The 21066-nt window shown below is 37.1% G+C and overlaps 1 protein-coding gene across 1 annotated transcript in view; it reads right to left on the minus strand.

The window, feature by feature from the left end:
* Positions 1-873: 873 nt before the first annotated feature.
* The window catches only part of LOC150089278 (uncharacterized), a 158507-nt gene continuing 138314 nt past the window's right edge, over positions 874-21066 (minus strand). Inside the window, exon 7 of the mRNA XM_090368463.1 lies at positions 874-1975. Coding sequence (XP_090224589.1) covers positions 1917-1975 — 59 coding nt within the window. The 3' untranslated portion in view covers positions 874-1916. The remainder of the gene's footprint in view (positions 1976-21066) is intronic.

The following is a 21066-nucleotide window of genomic DNA, read 5'->3' on the forward strand; positions in this document are numbered from 1 at the left end:
ATCAAACCTTTTTTTCACATTCACAGTGGTGGCAAATTTATTCGGAGGAGTGCTCATTATCGTTTATTGATCAAATAGGTTTATTTTTGATCGAGCAAACTATGGATACAGAGACTGGTTAATCTAGTTTTCAATGAGAGCTTTGCGGCACAAAAAATTTATTCTAGGATGTTTTTGATAAATTGTGGAATGCAATTGAGATGAATGTTTCAAGAAAGTATAATTTATTAAGAAAACATTTATTTAGAAGCAGTGTATACGATTACAACTTGTTCAAATTGTTATTTGTGTACACAGAGAATATACAAGATTTGATATGACTACTCAGGAATATTTGCATTTTCTGGTAATGTTAGTGATCTATATTCCAGAGATTTGTAAAAAAATTTCTGCAATGAATGCTCCTCCATCATTTTGCTTTCTGTGCCTGCCAAAATAGCTACCAGCTCAAGGTCAGTCCCCACTAGGTGAAGAATGACCTTGAGCAGTAAATGGTAATCAACCAAATGCTTTCAGCACTACCACCTTAAGTTTGAACAATATTATGAGGCAAGCTGTAATGACAAATATACCCGAAATTGCTTGTAGTGGACAGCAGTATTTAGATAAACCCAGACATCTTTATTTAACTGAATAAATAGTAATTTTTCGTGAAAAGTAATGGTGCTTGAATACTTTGAGAATGAAGAATGTAGTTGCCAAATCTCTTAAAAGTCTCAATTCAAATTTCTTCAATATGAATATTCATATTCAGAAACTTGAAGAAAAACAAAGTTTTGGGTCAAACCACCAACAATATTTTTATTATTCAGGTTTTCAATTACATAAAATTTTCTTATAATGTTTTCAGTAAATACACTATGACATGGATACTAACGTAAGGTATAAGGTACAACCAATAAGTACTTTGTAAATTTTATAACAAAAATAAAAATTTACTTAAAAACATTCTGCAAATTAATTTTCTGCCAGGATGACCACAAAGTCAGAGAAGTTCACAAGATAGAGAGAAAACACAACAATGCAATATTTAGTAATCATGGGGACTTGAACCATGGCCGCTTAAACAAGGTTGCCATGGCCATGGTCAAAAGCAAGAGTACAAAAATATGTGTTTGAGTGAATATAGTTCAAGATCTTCAATATTACTAAATAATGTGATGTTCTTCTGACTGAATTCCTCTGACCTTATGTGGTCATCCAAGAGTTAAACAGAAAATCTATTTTATTCTGGATATTCTGGAAATTAATCATAATAGTGTACTTGATTCCTAGAGATCTAGAGATCAGTACATGAAAATATATATACTGTAACTGTTAATTATAACACAGTAAGGTATTTATATTTGTAAAGAAATAACAGTAAAAAAACATTTGCACTTTTTTTATGGAATGTTTAAATTTTTTTTTTTTTTTTTTACTTTAATATTTTTGTACATCCCATGCCTTTGAAAGGGAGAAATTCCCGTAAAATAACCAATACTTATATTTATAAATCATAACCAGATTCTTATTTTTAAAATGACAAGAAAATGAGTTTAATTAAAAGCTAAATTATTGGAAAATATATTTTTAGCAGTTTTATTAATGAATCATTCAAATAATGGAACAGACAAGTAATCAAGTAATAGACTAGCGTGAAGTGCGAAGCTTACAAAAGGTCTATGGTGAGACTAGTTAGACATAATTCAAGGTTGCATGATACTTATCCAACATAATAAAAATACTAAGATTAGAAAAAAATAATCTTCATCAAATAATTTATAAATTTGATCTTTACATTTCCCCACACATAATTAAATGTTTTATCCATCATTCTGCTGCAAAAATATGATTATGTATTACTTGTCCTTGTAAATAACATTCGGTGAATGAAGGTCTTTTTAAAAGAGAAAAGTGACCTTGTTTTAATGTACCTATTGCTGCTGCAGAATATCATGAAGTCCACAGACCATGTTTGCTGGTACAGCTTTATCTAGAAAAGAAATAACTATATTAGCTACTCTTAATCCAAAGAAACACCAAAGTAACTGCACTCACAGCTGAAAACATATCTTTGTACCTCCTGCAAGTAAATATGTGACAAAAGTTTTTTCACTGCTCAAATTTAGGACTTCAGAAGAATTCACAATATTGTGAATTCTTCTGAAGTCCTAATATGCAACGACCGACTAACTGAAGAAGACCTACTAACTGGTGAAGTTGATGAAGAGGCACTTCGCTTTGAAAGCTACTATGTATTTTAATGATTTTATTATATTATATATTAACACTTTTATCTTATTGTATTTTAATGCTTTTATCTTATTTTATTTCAGTTTTATCTTATCTATATATCATTTTTATTTTAATAAATTTATTTTAACCAGTTAGTCGGTCGTCACAAGAAATTTGGATGATATTAACATTCTGTCATGATTTTGCAATGGAACAGCAAAAGAAATGTATTAAATGTTAAAAACTGTTTATGGTGACAAAACATTAAGTCATACCAATATGTCTGGAATGTATAAGCAGTTCAAAGATGAATGTGAGGGTGTTTGAAATGACAAGAAATAGGCATCCATCAACCTCACGAAATGAGGACAACGTTGCATATGTTCAGGAAATTGTGACATGAGATCATTGTTTCACCCTTGGAATGATGGCTGGTGAGTTGGATGTGAATATGGAGACAATTCATCATTTTCTGCATAAAGCTTTATAGGAAGGTCTGCAAAATTTATGCCTTGCAGCCTTACATTTGAGCAGAAGCAATGAAGAGTGTCATCACACAAAGATTTTATGCAGACTTGTCAAGACAATCCTAATTTTCCCCCGACTGGAGATGAGTGTTGGGTGTTTCGGTACAATCCAGAGAGGAAGCAGTGGACTCCAAATTCATCACCAAGGTCCAAGAAGTTTAACTTAAGTGTCTTGGATCAAAATAATGACAATTGTATTTTTTGACAAAAAAGGATGTGATTGACAAGGAATTGCACCTGCAGGGAAGAGTCAATGCTGCATTCTACATACAGGTGCTTCAAAGACTATTGAAGTGCATTTCCCGGGTGCAATTTTGAGAGAAAGGCAGCTGTTATTTGATGCATGACAATGCCCCTACACATTCCACATTAATTGTGAAGACATCTCTGATGAAACATGGCACTGTATGGATCAATCATCCACCCAACTCTCCCAAACTAGCATCAGCAGACTTCTTCATTCCCAAGGTGGAAACTGTCCTCAAAGGAAAGACATTTCAGGATGTTGAGGAGACATAAAGATAAACATAACTGCCAAACTGGACTTCATTGCTTTGGATGGCTTTGCTGACTCTTTTCAGAAACTTTTAAAACATAAGTGCAATGAATCATACAATGATTACTTTGAATAAAATTAATCTTCATCTGATTGATTCATTACTTCCTTCATTCTATGTTCTGTTCTTCTTATTGCACCACTCCAAGAACTTTATTGCCATTCCTCAAATGCCATTAGAATCTCACATTTGTCATCTAAAGAATGGCAAATTTTTTTAACAAAAAAATTCACAACTCTTGACCACAGTCTTTAAAACGGTGAATTTGACAATCTCAGGAGAGATTTAAATTTATTCAATGGTTTTGCAGAGCTTTTATGGTCAAGACTAAAATCCAAGAGTCTCTTCATGATAGACATCATTAAGAAGAATTAATTCTCCATTTTTTTCAAATAAGGCTCAATGATATATTGAATCGGCATTCCTGCAGTTATAAACTTTTTTTGGAATTTTCTACAAACAAACAGAGAAAGGATATTCATTGACTCATCAAAGAAAAACCTCAAAGGAGTTCTTTACAACAGGAACAAGTATGCTTCTATTCCTGTAGCCCATTCAACACACTTAAAAGAAAACTATGAAAATCTTCAACTTATTCTGAAAAAAATTCACTATAAGGATCTAATAAATTCACTATAGATGGCTAATGTGTGAAGATTTTAAAGTTATTCATTTGTTACTCAGCCTTGGTTACACAAAATTGCTTGCTTTCTGTGTGAGTGGGATAGTCAAGCAAGAAATAAATATTGGGAAAAGTATGCCAAACCAGATTATGAGAAATCCTCAACTAAGACGGAAAAGTACAATAGCGAGCAATTGTTCAATTATGTTCGCAGTAAAAGGAAAAGAATCAACTGTATTGGTATACTTGATATCTGTGGTGACAGTATCAACAATCCTCGACTTGTTACTGATAAGCTGAATAAATATTTTGATCCAAGACAGTCTCTGACACCAGGTTCAAAGAACATTAAAGACAAGCCATTAGTATATCAAAACGAAGTATTGTTATCTACTCTGCATAAAAAGCTAAGTTTAACAAAACAATTTGTCCTAGCCATGAATAAAGAAGAAATTGTTTCAAGTACACCTACACTAAATTCTCATTACTTACATACAAAAAAAAATCGAAACAAATTTTTATTGGACTTCAAATCCTCAAGCTGCTGCTAAACTCTGTATTTCAAGAATCCACAAATTGAACTGAAAGGGATACTTCGGCTGGCTTTAAAAATATAGTACACAATTTTTTGGGAACAATAAACACCCAGTTTATGATTCAGGCAAACATGAGTGGCATGCTGGAGAAGTTCAGAAAACTAGGCTACAATATGAGTGCTAAGATACACTTCTTGCACTCTCAATTCAACTATTTTCTAGAAACTAGAAAATTTGGGCAGTTTCAGTGAAGAGAAGGGGAATAAGGTTTCATCAGGATATAAAATAAATGGACACAAAGGTACAAAGGAGAATGGAATGTTAATATAACAGCCGACTGTGGCTGGATGCTAAAAAGAGAAACTAGAGAAATTATCTAAAACTAGAGAAGGAAGGGGATGAATCAGATTGGTCCACTTGAGATCGATGGGTCAACTGTTGATGACCCTGCTCGGGTAGCTAACAAACTAAATGAATATTTTGCATCGACATTCACACATGAGGAGTTATTCAGCGAGGGGAATGCCAGAGGTGTATTCAACTCTAGCAGTAAGCTAGAGAATCTTGTAATAACTGAGAGCAAAGTGGAGGAGAAATTGTTGAAGATAAACACAAGAAAGGCACCTGGGGTGGATGGGATCTATCCAGTTATATTAAAGGAGGCAGCAAAGGAGGTAAGCAAACCCTTAGCCATAATTATGAGAGCTTCCTTGGACTCAGGGGAGGTACCCATTGACTGGAGATGTGCAAATGTGACCCCAATTCACAAAGGGGGATCAAAGGCTGACACAAGTAATTATAGACCTGTGAGTTTAACTTCTGTTCCCGGAAAATTAATGGAGGCACTGGTGAAAGAAGCACTGCAGGATCATCTAGACAAGACTTCAGTTATAGCTAGGACACAGCATGGTTTTGTTAAGGGGAAGTCTTGCCTGACCAATTTGATTGGATACTATGATGCAGTCACAAAAGAACTGGATGCAGGGAATAACTTTGATATTATATACTTGGATCTTAGAAAGGCTTTTGATACTGTTGCACATGGAAGACTGCTGCACAAATTGGAGCAGTGTGGCATTGGAGGCAAGTTGCTGCTATGGATAAAGGGGTGGTTGAGGGGGAGAAGACAGAGAGTGGTAATCAATGGACACTGCTCATCGTGGACTAATGTTATTAGTGGAGTCCCTCAGGGTTCAGTATTGGGGCCTTTATTGTTTTCTGTATTTATAAATGATATTGATGATGGTATATCAGGCTTAATGTCCAAGTTTGCAGACGATACGAAGGTTGGCAGGGTTGTCAAGGACACTACTGACACTATGCTGCTGCAACAGGATTTGGAAAGGTTGAGCAGATGGGCTTCGAGGTGGCAAATGAAGTTTAACATTGACAAATGTAAAGTACTACATATGGGAAACAGCAACCCCAGAGCAACGTATCAACTCTGTGGTACTACACTGACAGTGGTAGAGAATGAAAGGGACCTGGGGGTGGTGGTGCAGGCAGATATGAAGTTCTCTGAGCAGTGCAGACGAGCTGCAAGAGTAGCTCATGGTGTATTGTCAATGATATATAGGAATTTTTCTAGCAGGGATAAGGAGGTGATTATTCCCTTGTATAAGGCAATGGTCAGGCCACACCTAGAGTACTGTATACAGGCCTGGAGGCCTCATTTCAGGAAGGATGTAGAGCTGCTGGAACGAGTACAGAGAAGGGCAACTAGATTGGTGAATGGGACAAAGGGGTTCTCTTACGAAGAAAGGCTTAAGTTTTGCAAATTACAGTGTCTGGAAACTAGGCACCAGCGGGGTGATCTGATAGAGGTGTACAAAGCCTTGAATGGTTTGAGCATGCTCAATGCTGATGGGATTCTTCCTCTAGCTCAGAAAAATCACCTGAGAGGGCATAAATTCAAATTGAGGAAAGACAGATGTAGGATAGATGTGCGGAAATTTGCCTTTAGCCAGCGGGTGGTTGGTGGGTGGAACAGACTTCCATCCCTTGTCGTGGAAGTTGATAGCCTAAATAAGTTTAAGGCTCAGCTGGACAGGTATTTCGAACGAACAGAGGGGTGAAGTGGAAGTGGTTATTTTTATTTATTTATGTTACTTTTTTTTTTTTTTTTTTTTTTTTTTTTTGGCTGATGCTGCATAAGCTTGCTTTCTTGCATCAAATGCCTCTACTAATGCTAATGCTATCTACCTAAAAGTCAGAGGTACAAATCAAAAATGGACAAGTTTAACAGAGTCTAGTGTAATAGCAAATCCAGTACATGTCCACTTTAAGCATTAGTAGAGGCATATGATGCAATAAACCAAGTTTATAGAGCATCAGCCAAACAAAAAAAAAGGGAAAAAAAATGATTTCACCTGTCCATTCGCTCCAAAGGTTTGTCCAGTTTTCCTTCAATTTATTTAAGCTATCAACTTCCACAACAACCAATAGAAATTTGTTCCAGAAGTCAAACATCTGCAACATCTATTCTATAACTGTCTTTCCTCAATTTGAATTTATGCCCCGTCAGGTGGAAAATCTGAGAAAGAATCCCATCAGCGTTGAGCTTGCTCAAACCATTCACGGCCTTGTACACCTGAATCAGATCATCTCACAGGTGTTTCGCCCGCTGAAATTTGCAGACCTTAAGCCATTCTTGGTAAGAGTAAACCTTTGTTTCACATCACCAATCTCGCTGCCGTTCTCTGTACATTCCAGCAGCTCTACAGCCTTCCTAAAATAAGGTCTCCAGACCTGTGTATGCAGTACTAAAGGTGTTGCCTAACCATTGCATATACCAGGGGATAATCACATCCTTATCCCTGCTGCTAGCAAAATTCTTATATATATCATTGACAAGATGCCATGAGCTGCTCTGGCAGCCTGTCTGCACTGCTCAGAAAACTTCATATCTAACTACACAATAACCCAAAGATCTTTTTCATTCTCCACTAGCTTGAATGTTGTACCACACAGTTGGTACATTACTGAGGGTTTACTGCTACCAATATGTGGTACTTTGCATTTGTCACTTCTTAGCCCATTTTCCCAACCTTTCTAGCTCCTGTTGCAGTAGCATACTGTCATTAACAACCCCACTAATCTTCATAGTGGGTTTTGCAGATGATTAGTGGGGTTGTTAATGACAACCCCACTAATCATCTGCAAAATTGGACATTAAGCCTGATATACCTTCATCAATATCATTGATAAAAACAGAAAACAATAACGGGCCCAACACTGAAACCTGGGGGACTCCACTAATAACATTAGTCCATGAAGGAGCAGTGTCCACTGACTTCACACACTCAATCAACACTTTATCCATAGCAGCAACTTGCCCTTAATGCCATACTGCTCCAATATGAACAGCAGTCTTCCATGTGCAACAATATAAAAAGCTTTCTAAAATCCAAGTATAAGATATCAAAATTATTTTTTTGCATCCAGTTCCTTTGTATAGGCATCGTAGTATCCAATCAAACTGGTCAGACAAGATTTACCTTTAATAAACCCATGCAGTGTCTGAACTATAACTGCAGTCTTGTCTAGATGATCCTGCAATGCTTCTTTAACCAGTGACTCAAGATTCTCCCCGGAACAGGCCTACTCTATTTCTCTGTGCAATTGTTCATTGTACTCATCAGTCATTAGACTTATAACACACTCCTACTATCATTTTTGCTTTCACAGTGCATATGTCACACCAACCTGACTCAACGTTGCACTGTCTTAAATTTTGTGTTTCTTAACTAACAATATAACCCCTCCTCCCTTTATATTCTGTCTATCCTTTCTATACACATGATACGCCCCAAATTCCAATTTTGCATTCCTTTTATCTCTGTGACACCATGTCTCTGGTATCTGAACAATATATGCCTTTGAAGTCTTGACCAGAACTTCAAATTCTTCTAATTTATTTACTATACTCCTAGCATTGGTGTACATGCACCTGTTCTTACTCTTAGTTACCCTAACACAGCCCATGTATTTACTTTTCCATGATGCCTCCCAGTAGTTCTTGAAATTCCCTGCAACTTGCTTTCCAGGAAGCTGTGCAAGAACCACTTTCACCTCTGCCTGCAACTACTGTTATCTATTAGTCTGTGAATCTCCCCCAAGCCAGCAGTTTCCAGCACACCTAACACTGCTTCAACAGCATAAGCAAATATTCTTGCATCCTTTCTATTTAAGTGTATACCATCCCTGTAGAAGCTGCCTCTCCTTTAGCATTAGTAGAGGCATATGATGCAAGAAAGCAAGCTTATACAGCATCAGCCAAAAAAAAAACCAAAAAAAAAAAAACACCACTCTCATTTCACCCCTCCGTTCGTTCAAAATACCTGTCCAGCTGAGCCTTAAATTTATTTAGGCTATCAACTTCCACAACAAGGGATGGAAGTCTGTTCCACCAACCAACTATCCGCTGCCTAAAGGCAAATTTCCGCACATCTCCTCAATTTGAATTTATGCCCGTTCTGAGCAAATCTCATCAGCATTGAGCATGTTCAAACCATTCAAGGCTTTATATCCCCCTCTATCAGATCACCTCGCCGGTGCCTAGACTCCAGACACAGTAATTTGCAAAACTTAAGCCTTTCTTCGTAAGAGCAACCCTATGTTCCATTCACTAATCTTGTTGCCCTTCTCTGTACTCGTTCCAGCAGCTCTATATCCTTCTTGAAATGAGGCCTCCAGACCTGTATACAGTACTCAAGGTGTGGCCTGACCATTGCCTTATACAAGGGAATAATCACCTCCTTATTATATATATAGAAATATATATAGAAAACTTCATATCTGCCTGTACAATTACCCCCAGGTCCTTTTCATTCTCTACCACTGTCTCTACATCCTGTTATCTTCTGCTTGATAAAAGGATATATATAGCCTTTGATATTTTTGTTTTTAGTATTTTTATCTAAATAAAAAAATCTCTTTAATAAAAATAACCAATTCATATAATCTGTAAAAATAAAAATAAACCAGTACCACCTCCGCCAATATTTTAATTTTCCTGTTTGTAAAATCTTCTGACATGATGAGCAAATATCAAGTAACTTTCAAAATTTCCATTAAAAATATAGTTCAGATTGCTTACCAGCAATAAAACATCAGAGAAATTTTCTGAAATTGCAGACTGGTGAAATAAATAACCAAATCATAATCAAATAATAAAAAGAAGAAAAGTATTATACATCTTTAGCAGAACAAATCCACAACTCCCTACTAAAGGCAACACACACCCACACCCATCCAAAGGCAGGTGCTTCTTCCACAATAAATGAACTAAAATGAATGAACTGAAACCATTAGTTTCCCTGGAACAGAAGTTAAATTTCTATTCCATGGAAAATCACACAAGAGTATCCACTAACGTTTGGCAGTCAACAACTGAAATATGATCCTTTTTGAACCTCCGAGCAATGATGTTTCCTGAGGAAGTGGTGCTTAGGAGTTACCTACTTTTATTTCAGTGCATTTATTGTTGAATTCTCTCCTTGGGGAGAGTCATGGAACTGAAGGTGAGTACCACTTTTATTATTGTTTTATTTTTATGATTCTATTTTAACTTGATTGTTGATTATCTTGGAAATCAGGTGGCAAGACTGCACCTTACCAAGCAGAATCTTATGTTGCATTCATGTGATGCATTTGATTGCATACTTTAATTAGTGTTCTTATTTTTATCATGGTCTTGGAGTAATAACAACATTTTAGAAGAAAAATCAAACAATTTTCACATGATATAAGTTTCACATAAGTACAATGCAGGGTGGTAGGTTGAATCAACAATTGTTTTTAAGATCATCATCATAAGCCATTTTCAATCCACTGCAGGATGAAGGCCTCTCCAGCAACTTTCCAGTTCCTTTTGTTTTGTGCAATGGCCATCCATTTATTACCCATGAACTCATGAATTTCATCTGTCCATCTTAATTGTTGTCTTCCAGGTTTTCTTCTAGCTCCTCTTGGGTACCATTTCTGTTATTTTCTTAGTCCATCTGTCATCTTGTCTTCGAGCTATGTGTCCTGCCCAAGATTATATCAACTCTTTAGTTTTGACAAGAATGTCCTTTACTCGAGTTTACTGCCTAATCCATGTGTTTCTCTTCTTATCTAACAGTTTTATTCCCAATATAATTTGTTCCATTCTTCGCTATGTAGTTCTCAGCTGCTCTTCCATTCTTTTGGTGAGTACCCAAATTTCACTTTCATAAGTCATGGTGGGGAGTAGACATTGGTTCATTACTTTATGTTTCAGACAAATTGGGATATTGCTCCTCAGTATGTGATTATGTGGGGGCTTAGAGGGGAATAGGTATCCTGTGTGTTATCAGACACTCAGCCTAAAACACTGATGGATCCAATATCTCTCTATTACAGAAGATTTAGGAGAAGTCCGGTTGACCTGCCTCCCTAAAATTCCCTCATGCACACCTTCCCAATGGTAAGCCCTGTTACGTCACTTAGGTGGCAACGAACGTGTAGAGTGGTTCTCTTCAAGACGCCTGGTCAGCGTGAAGAGGAAAAACCCAAACCCTCCAGCATATGACAGCACGACAAAACAAATGGCCCTCAGTCCCCAGCCGCTTTCACTCTCCCCCTCTCACGGCAGCACGAGGATCAGAGTGGAAGCAGAGGGTGCTAAGAATCTCTGGGTACGACCAGGCTGCCACGCACGGAAACTGAACTTGGCCTGTTATAATGTAAGATCACTCATTGGTGAAGACAGGATATTAGAGCTGGAAAAGGAATTAGAAAATGTGAATTGGAATATCATCGGTTTGGCTGAAACAAGAAGAAGAAATGAATCACTTATAAGTTTATCAAGTGGAAATCTGCTGTACACCAATGGAAACAGTGAAAGGAGTGAAGGTGGAGTTGGGTTTCTGGTCCATAAAGATTTAAAAAAAAACGTTTTGGAATTCAAAAGTACATCACCAAAGGTGTCAAGACCTTTTTAATACTCAAGATTTCTAAGAGGTACAAGCTAAAGGTTATAATGATATATGCACCAACATCAAGCCACGATGATGAAGAGGTTGAAGAAATGTAAACCGAAATTGAGAGTCTTCTAGATGAGCAGAAAACCCACTACACTATTATAATGGGGGACTTCAATGCTAAGGTTGGAAAAAGACAAAACAGCGCAGAAAGGGGAACTATAGGAAATTTTGGAATTGGTGAAAGAAATGAAAGAGGCGAAAGACTTGTGGAATTTGCAGAATTTCAAGGATTGTCAGTAATGAACACTTTTTTCAAGAAAAGGGTGAACAGAAAGTGGACATGGAAGAGTCTAAATGGATTAACAACTAATGAAATCGACTTCATCCTCACTAACAGAAGATATATTGTGAATGATGTTACCATCCTGAATAAGGTAAATGTTGGAAGTGATCACAGAATGCTAAGATGTACAATCAGTCCTCGTATAACACGTGTTTACACTACACGAATTCGATCATACACGATTTATAAATAGGGGAACGATATCTTATACAACACGAACCGAATTTGCTTATGCATGATTCGCCTTTGTGTTTACAAGAAATGACAGTCGAACGCGGAATCACCCCAACTGAATACAACACGATAGGAAAGAAGAGAAGATTCTGAAAATGTATTTATGTGTTTTATATCAGTGAAGGGGAATCACATTTCACTATAATAACTTAAAAACCAACAATTTCAGCTATCCGTATAATCGCAAATGCAATTAGATCGAGTTTACTACCAGTTTATAAGATTCCACTAGTAGAAACGTAACTGGAAATTGTTTTATTATTTTATGGTAGTAACCCCTAGAAATGTGCTTTAGTAAAATGAGAGATGTTAATAGTGTATCTCTGCCTTTATGGTGTTGTTTATTCAGTTGCTACACGGGTGCAGCTTTGTTTATGTGTATCAAGTGTGCCTCCTCGTTTCTAATTGTGCTTTATTCCCTAAAAATGAGTAAAATACTTAAGGTGTGAAAAGGAAGCATCCTGGTGAAGACACTGCAGATTCAGAGAGAAAAAGAAAAGCTATATCGATAAACAGAGGCAGACTGGATCAAAAATTCTTACCTGGGAAAATCTGTAGTGGCCGCATACTAGCGTTTATGGCCAAAATCACACCGGCCTCAGGCCCACCGGGGTTTCCCCGGTAAGGCTTATGGCCAGTCCGCCTCTGTCGATAGAGAAAAAATATGAAATTGTGAAACGCTTTGAGCAAAATGAAAGACCATGTGATATTGCATGTGCTGCAGACCTAAATGAGGCAACGGCGAGAATTAGAAAGAATGCAGAGAAAATAAAAACAACTTTCATAGCAGGAAGAACTCAAAGTGTAATTAAAATCCATTAGATAAGACACAAAGAATAGGAAGAGATGGAACGGCTGTCATCTGTTTGGATAGAAAATCAAACAAACTACAAGTTTGCTTACGATAGAAGCAAAAGCATTAGCAATATTTTATTACGTAATAAAATACGTAAGTATTTTATTACGATTATTTATTGTGTTTGGTAATGTTTTGGTTACAAATGTGTGTTCAATCTTGGATGGCCGGTACATAACCCTATTTTTCCCAAATGGCCTGTTGTTTATATTGCACGATTTTGCATTGCACGAGGGTTTCTAGGAACACAACTATCGTGCTATACGAGGCCTGACTGTACACTTGATATCAATGTAGGAAGGGAAGGAAAAAACTGAGTAGAGTAAATAATACAAAGGTCTTTGAGATAACAGAAGAGGAGAAAAAGCAGTATGTACTGGAACTTAAGAACAAGTTTGGGCTTCTGCAGACTGCTCAGGACCAAGATATCGACGAGGAATATTACAACTTTCTGAAAGTGATAAAGCCCAAGAAACCTATTGGGAAAAAGAAATCCAAAGAAGAAAAAATTAGTCAAGAAACACTTGTTATGATGAACTGAAGGCAAAAAATGAAGAGCAAGGTAAACACTGACAAGGAAAAAATTGAGATTACTGAGTTATGCAAAAGCCATTAGAAAGAGACTCAGAGAGGATATAAGAAGATTTAACACAAGAAAAGTAGAACAAGCATGTAGGGGAAAACAAAGGATTTAAATCAGCAGCCACGTGCAGTAATACAGAAAGACAAATGATACTGAAACTGAAGAATAGCGATGGTGTACTTATAAATAGCAGAGAAGGCATAATTCAAATAGCAGAAGACTACTATAGAGAATTATACAAGTAGCGAGGGAATGATGCCAGCAGTGGGGAAGATGGATTGCAAATTAGCAACACATACGACATACCTGATATTCTTCCTGATGACGTTTGTTTGTTTGTTATTTGATTTTTAGGAGCATTAGCAACTAAGGCCATATTGCTCCGGGATATGCAGTGGTCATTCCCTGACCTTTCCGCATCCTCCGTATTTGGTGGTGACGGGCTCGAACCCCGATCTAATCAAGAAGCGTGTGCTACGCACTGCTGCTCCTTCCCACCTGGCTACAGAGGCGCCTTCCTGATGAGGTAGAACATGCACTGAAGAAAATGAAGAATCAGAAAGCCCCGGGGGAAGATGAAGTTACTGTAGAGTTGTTAAAATTGGGAGGAAGAGACATAACACAAAAACTGGCAAGGCTCTTCATAAAGTGCATTAGAAAATGTGTGACGCCTAAGCAGTGGAATAATGCAATCATAGTTTTGCTGCATAAGAAAGGAGATAAATCAGAAATTGGAAATTATAGACCAATTAGCTTGTTATCCCACATCTACAAGTTGTTCACAAGGGTCATTACTAACAGATTAGAAAGAATACTTGATGGGAATCAACCGAAAGAGCAAGCTGGCTTTAGAACAGGATTCTCAACTATGGATCACCTTACGTAATATCACAACTAATGGAGAAAGCAAATGAATATAAAACACCATTATGCCTGGCATTTGTGGATTATGAAAAGGCTTGTTAGTTTATTATTTGGTTTTTTAGGAGCATTAGCAACTAAGGCCATATTGCTCCGGGAATATGCGGTGGTCATTCCCTGACCTTTCCGCATCCTCCGTATTTGGTGGTGACGGGCTCGAACCCCGGTCTAATCAAGAAGCATGTGCTACGCACTGCTGCTCCTTCCCACCTGGCTACGGAGGCGCCCAAATTATGAAAAGGCATTTGACTCCATACAGCATAAGGCAATGTTTCGGGCACTGGAAAGACAAGGCATAGATACCCCACATATTATGATTTTGAAGAAAATACAGTATTTTTAATTAGTTCAATTAAAAAATTTATCTGGAAACAGCGGTGAAGTAGCCAGAGTGGCACATAAGAAAAGAAAAAAAAAAAATCAAGAAAAACACATGATTTTGTATTGTCTTTTGTCTATGGTGTTATTACACCGATATTATATAGTTTTGTACTGTAAAAACTGATTTGTATTTCGTAGCCTTGGTTATTATAGTTGAACTTCATTGGTGCCGACCGATTCTCGTATTCTGTTTTTCTCCTTTATTGTGTTCACCGTTGTGACTGACAAATCTGAATTCCGCGCGATACTTGTTAACGTTTAGAGATTTTCATACATCCTTATTATTTTAATTTTCTGATCCAACTCGATCGCTTTCCTTTTCTTGATAGATTTACTAGTACCGCTGTCACTTATTCTCTTAGTCAGCACCATGATAACAGTCAAAATTAAATTTTATGAAAAAAACTGCACAGGGTTATGGCAAAAACTCGCTATTATCACCCCACCCCACCCCACACAAGCTCACATTTTACTAAAGTACATTTCTGGGTTACCGGGCTTTTCTGTTAGTGCAATTCATTATAAACGGGTAGTAAACTTGATCTTCTTGCATTTGCAATAATACCAATAGCTGGAATTCTGTGGGTTTTTACGTTATTATGGTGAAATGTGTGTCCCCTTCACTGAAATCTTCAGTCATAATCATAAAAAAAATATATAAATAATGTAACGTAAGTTCGAAGCTACATAAGTCAAGGACCTACTGTATCGAAAAATGTTCAGTAACCTACGTAAAAAGTATGGCGATAGATAAAAAACTTACCACGCACGCACTACTTGCTTGTCCAATATGCATGTAGTGCGTATTGGACACGCATTTATTTTCTATGATGTCGATTTTAAATCGAATAGCTTCCCTTTATTTTTTACAATTTTGCATATGGTTTGGTCACCAAGATTATAACATTTCATTGAAGATTTAACAGATGCACCATTTTCAAACTTTTGAATAATTTCAAGTTTTTGTTTAATTGAAAGCACAACTCTTGCGTTTGCTTATCATTTTCCCAATTTCTAAACAAAATAAATAAATAAATGAAATACTATAAAAAAAAAATTCCGACATTCCTGACATAAATAACGAAACAAAATTTGTCCTTTTGTGGTGCGACAGAACACAACAATGGACACAATGCACTAAAACAAAATAAACAGTTGGTCTCTCTTTCTTTTTTTCTTTTTTTTTTTTTTGAGGGGCGGATGTAAATACAGTTTAATACCTATTCTAGTTATTACTTTTTATGATTTTATGATTTCTGGTTAATTTTTTTTTTTTTTTTAATTTGGAATCTTGAAGTGTCCTGGTTAAACCGATCCCGGTAGATCGAGAGTCTGCTGTATTCTGATAGAAAAATTTGAACACAAAACTTTTTTGTCTAGGAAATAAACTGAAGTTTAAAAACTAATTTGCACAATTTAAACAAATGCAACTGGGCATAATATTTATAACTCATAACTTTTAAAAATATTATGCCCAGTTGCATTTAGTTTTACTTGAACATTATCAAGCATACCTTTCGGCATCTCTCATATTGTGGGATTATCTTCATAATTGGGATGTCATGTGTGCAATACCAGGGTGTCTGCCCAACCACCAATGAAAGGCCAACAAGCCTTGAAACGGTGCTGTCTGGGTGGTGGTGCCCACTGAGAATAAGTAACAATAGTCTTCTCTATTACTGAAGCGTTACATTAATAGTCTTCTCTATTACTGAGGCGTATTACCATGCAATACATGGTAATTTGTTGTGAACAAGGAGCACAATATGAGATACAGTTGAAATGATGCCTTTTACACTACTATCAAAGTTTTTCCTTTAAGAGTTGTCTATGGTGTTTTTACCGATATTATATAGGTATTTTCTTAGTCCAGCTGCCATCATGTCTTTGAGCTATGTGTCCTGCCAAAGTCCATTTCAGTTCTTTATTTTGATAAGCATGTCCTTTACTTGAGTTTGCTGCCTAATCCATGTGTTTCTCTTCTTCCCAATTCTTCTCTTCTTCCTAATTCCCAATATAATTCGTTCCATTCTTTTCTGTGTAGTTCTCAGCTTCTCTTCCATAAGTCATTTGGTTCACTATTTTACGTTTCAGACAAATTGGGATATTGCACCTCAGTATGTGAGTATATTTCCTGAATGCTATCCATGTGACTATATTTCCTGAATGCTATCCATGTGACTATATTTCCTGAATGCTATCCATGTGACATTTATTCTTGACTTCCAGCCATTTATCATTATTAAGCTAATAACTTGTCCCAGATAAGTATATGAATCTACCTTTTCAATTACTGCTCCTTCAATGATTATATCCCTTTCTGTGGCATACTTATTTGCCATTACTTTTGTTTTAGCCATATTCATCTTTAATCCGAAATCCTTACTAACTCTGCATAATTGATTAAGGTTTTCTTCTAATTCTCCGGGATCCTGGTTTATGACCACAATGTCATTTGCAAATCATAAATGGTTTAGGTATTCTCCAATCCCACTGACTACTTTCAGGGACAAATCCTACCTTCTGAAAGTTTCTTCAAGGGGGGGGCAGTAAACAACTTTGGAGATATTGTGTATTTAATGCATTCAAATCATAATGTATTGAAAATTCACCTTTAATCTATTAATCACAATATAATGGCTTAATCTATTTAAGAAATTGCCATTAACTTAGAATTTCTAAATTAGCATTAGTAGAGGCATATGATTAGCATTAGTTGAGACAAATAATGCAAGAAAGCAAGCTTATACAGCATCAGGCAAAAAAAAAAAAAAAAAAATTCCCTTCCCATTTAAACCATTCGGTCACTCCAAATGTTTGTCTAGTTCTCCCTTCAATTTAATTAAGCTATCAACTTCCACAACAACAACAGATGGAAGCCTGTTCCAGCAATCAACTATCCGTTGGCTAAAGGCAAACTTCTGCACATCTATTCTACAACTGCCTCTCCTCAATTTGAATCTATGCCCCTGCAAGTTCTTAATCTCAGCAAGGGGAAGTATCTCGTCAGCATTGAGCCTGCTCAAACTGTTCAAGGCCTTGTACACCTCAATCAGATCACCTTGCAGGTGCACAATCTCCAGATGCTGCAACTGACAGAATATAAGCCTCCTCTGGTAAGAGAGGAGGCTTATATATGAATTTGTTCCTCTCACAAATCATGTTGACCTTCTCTGTACTACTTCTAGAACCTTAGAACCTCTACATCCTTCCTAAAATGAGGCCCCCCCCCCCAGATCAGTATGCAGTACTCAAAGTGTGGCCGGACTATTGCCTTATACAAAGGTATAACAACTCCTTTCTGTGAGCAAAATTCCTATATATCATTGACAAAACTCCATGACCTGCTCTGGCAGCCCGTCTGCACGGTCAGAGAACTTCATATCTGACTGCACAATTATCCTCAGGTCTTTTTCATTCTCCACCTTCATGAGTGCAGAACCACACAGTTGGTAAGTTTATCTTGGGTTACTTCAGTTACTATCCATATGCAGTACTTTGCATTTGTCAATATCAAAATTCAGTTGCCACTTCTCAGTCCATCTACCTAACTTTTCTAGATCCTGTTGCAGTAGCATACTGTGTTTAGTGTCATTAACAACCCTGCCAACTTTTGTATCATCTGCAAACTTAGAAGTTAATCCTGATATACCTTCATCAATATCATTAACACAAAACAACAATGGGCCCAGCACAGAACCCTGGGGGACTCCACTAATAACATTACTCCACATAGAGCAGTGTACATTTATTACCACTCTCTGCCATTTCCCACTCAACCATCCCTTTATCCATTGCAGCAACTTGCCCTTAATCCCATACCGCTCCAATTTGTACAGCAGTCTTCCATGTGCAACAGTATCAAAAGCTTTACTGAAATCTAAGTACATGATATAAAAATTATTTTTTTCATCCAGTTCCTTTGTGACCACATCATATTATCTAATCAAATTGGTCAGACAAGACTTCCTCTTAACAAACCCATGTTGTGTCTTAACTATTACTGCAGTCTTGTTAAAGAAGTGATCCTGCATCACTTCTTTAACCAGTGAGTCCATTATTTTCCCCGGAACAGAAGGTGAACTGACATGTCTATAATTATTTGCATCACCCTTTGAAGCCCCTTTGTGAATTTGGGATATATTTGCACATCTCCAGTCCATGGGGACCTCCCCTGAATTTAAGTTTTGCTCTCAAAATTATGGCCAAGGGTTTGCTTACTTCCCTCACTGCCTCCTTCAATATAACTGGATAGATTCCATCTGCCCCAAGTGCCTTTTTTATGTTTAACTTCAACGAATTGAATTCTCCTCCACTTTGTTCTCTGTTATTAGAAAATCATTTAGCTCCCTGTTTTTAGGAAACTTCTGTCCTCCCCTTCCTCACAGAATTCCTCATGTGTGAATGTAGGTGCAAAATATTCATTCAGTCTGTCAGCTATCTGAGCAGGATCATCAACAGTCAAACCAATAACATCAATCTGATTCATCCCCTTCCTTCTAGGGTTTACATAAATAAAGAAGTCTTTGTTGTTTTTCTTTGCATCCTTTGCCAAGGATTTCTCATAATCAGCCTTCATTTGCGTAACCTCCTTTGTGACTTGATTACAGACTAGCTTATATCTGCCATAGGCTTCTGTGTCACCTAATTTATATGCATCCCATGCATTTTTCTTCTCTGCTACAAGCCTCACTAGTTCATTCGACATCCGTTTAGGTTTGAACCTTGAACAGTATTTCTTAGTTGGTATGAAAAGCCTAATAGCCTCCAAGATTAAGTCCCTGAAGGATTCCCATTTAGAATTCACCATTGGTAACATCATCAGTTGATCCCACTGTATCAACTGATTTATCAACTGTTTTTAGGAAACTTCTGTCCTCCCCTTCCTCACAGAATTCCTCATGTGTGAATGTAGGTGCAAAATATTCATTCAGTCTGTCAGCTATCTGAGCAGGATCATCAACAGTCGAACCAATAACATCAATCTGATTCATCCCCTTCCTTCTAGGGTTTACATAAATAAAGAAGTCTTTGTTGTTTTTCTTTGCATCCTTTGCCAAGGATTTCTCATAATCAGCCTTCATTTGCGTAACCTCCTTTGTGACTTGATTACAGACTAGCTTATATCTGCCATAGGCTTCTGTGTCACCTAATTTATATGCATCCCATGCATTTTTCTTCTCTGCTACAAGCCTCACTAGTTCATTCGACATCCGTTTAGGTTTGAACCTTGAACAGTATTTCTTAGTTGGTATGAAAAGCCTAGTAGCCTCCAAGATTAAGTCCCTGAAGGATTCCCATTTAGAATTCACCATTGGTAACATCAGTTGATCCCACTGTATAGAATTCAAAAACTGCCTGAGACCACTGTAGTCACCTTTACAAAAACAAAAACCTTTCCCTTAACACTTGATGGAAGTTACATCTTTAAAGTAAATCACACATCAATAGATTGTGATCACTGTCACCTAGTGGTTCCTTTATCTGCAAATTACTAATGCATTCGTCATCACTGCTGATAATCAGATCAAGAGTATTACACTCTCTGGTTGCCCCTCAAACATGTTGCTGTAGAAAACAATCCTCTAATAAATACACAAAAGTCTCTTTCTAGTGTGAGTGACCAACCCAAGAAGTTCCTGTCAATATCTGGAAAGTTAATATACCCCATTACAAGACATTCTGATTTACTGGCCCACTATTTCTCTGCCCAATTGTTCATTGTACTCATCAGAGTCATTAGGCCTCTAACAAGCTCCAACTCTCATTTTCCCTTTCCCAGTGTTTATGTCACAACATACATTGCACTGTATTCCCATGTCAACTGGATGCACTTCGTTAGGTTTTATGTGTTTCTTAACTAACGGCATAAACCCTCCTCCCTTCCTACCCTGTCTATATTTTCTGTACGCACTGTACTCCTCAAATTCCAATTCTACACTGCTTATATCTGTGTGACACAATGTCTCTGATATCCCAACAATATATCTGCCTTTGATGCCTTCATCAGCACTTCAAGTACACCAAATTTATTTTCTATACTTTTAGCATTGGTGTACTTGCACATATACATGCACCTGTTCTTACTGTTAGTTACCCTAATACAGCCCATGTATTTATTTGTTCCATGATGACTCCCAGCAGTTCTTGAAGTCACCAGCAACTTGCTATCTAGGCTGCTGCTCGTTACAATAGAAGCAGTGCAAGAATCACCTTTGCCAAGGATACTGTTAATCTTTTAGTCTGTGAATTCCCCTCCCAAGCTAGCAGTTTTCCGACCCACCTAACACTGCCTCGATAGCATCAGCAAATATTCTTGCACCCTTTCTATTTAAGTGCATC

This window comes from Mastigoproctus giganteus, chromosome 2 (genome assembly GCF_048544385.1).
Source record: "Mastigoproctus giganteus isolate SK-2022 chromosome 2, ASM4854438v1, whole genome shotgun sequence".
NCBI classification, from domain to species: Eukaryota; Metazoa; Arthropoda; class Arachnida; order Uropygi; family Thelyphonidae; genus Mastigoproctus; species Mastigoproctus giganteus.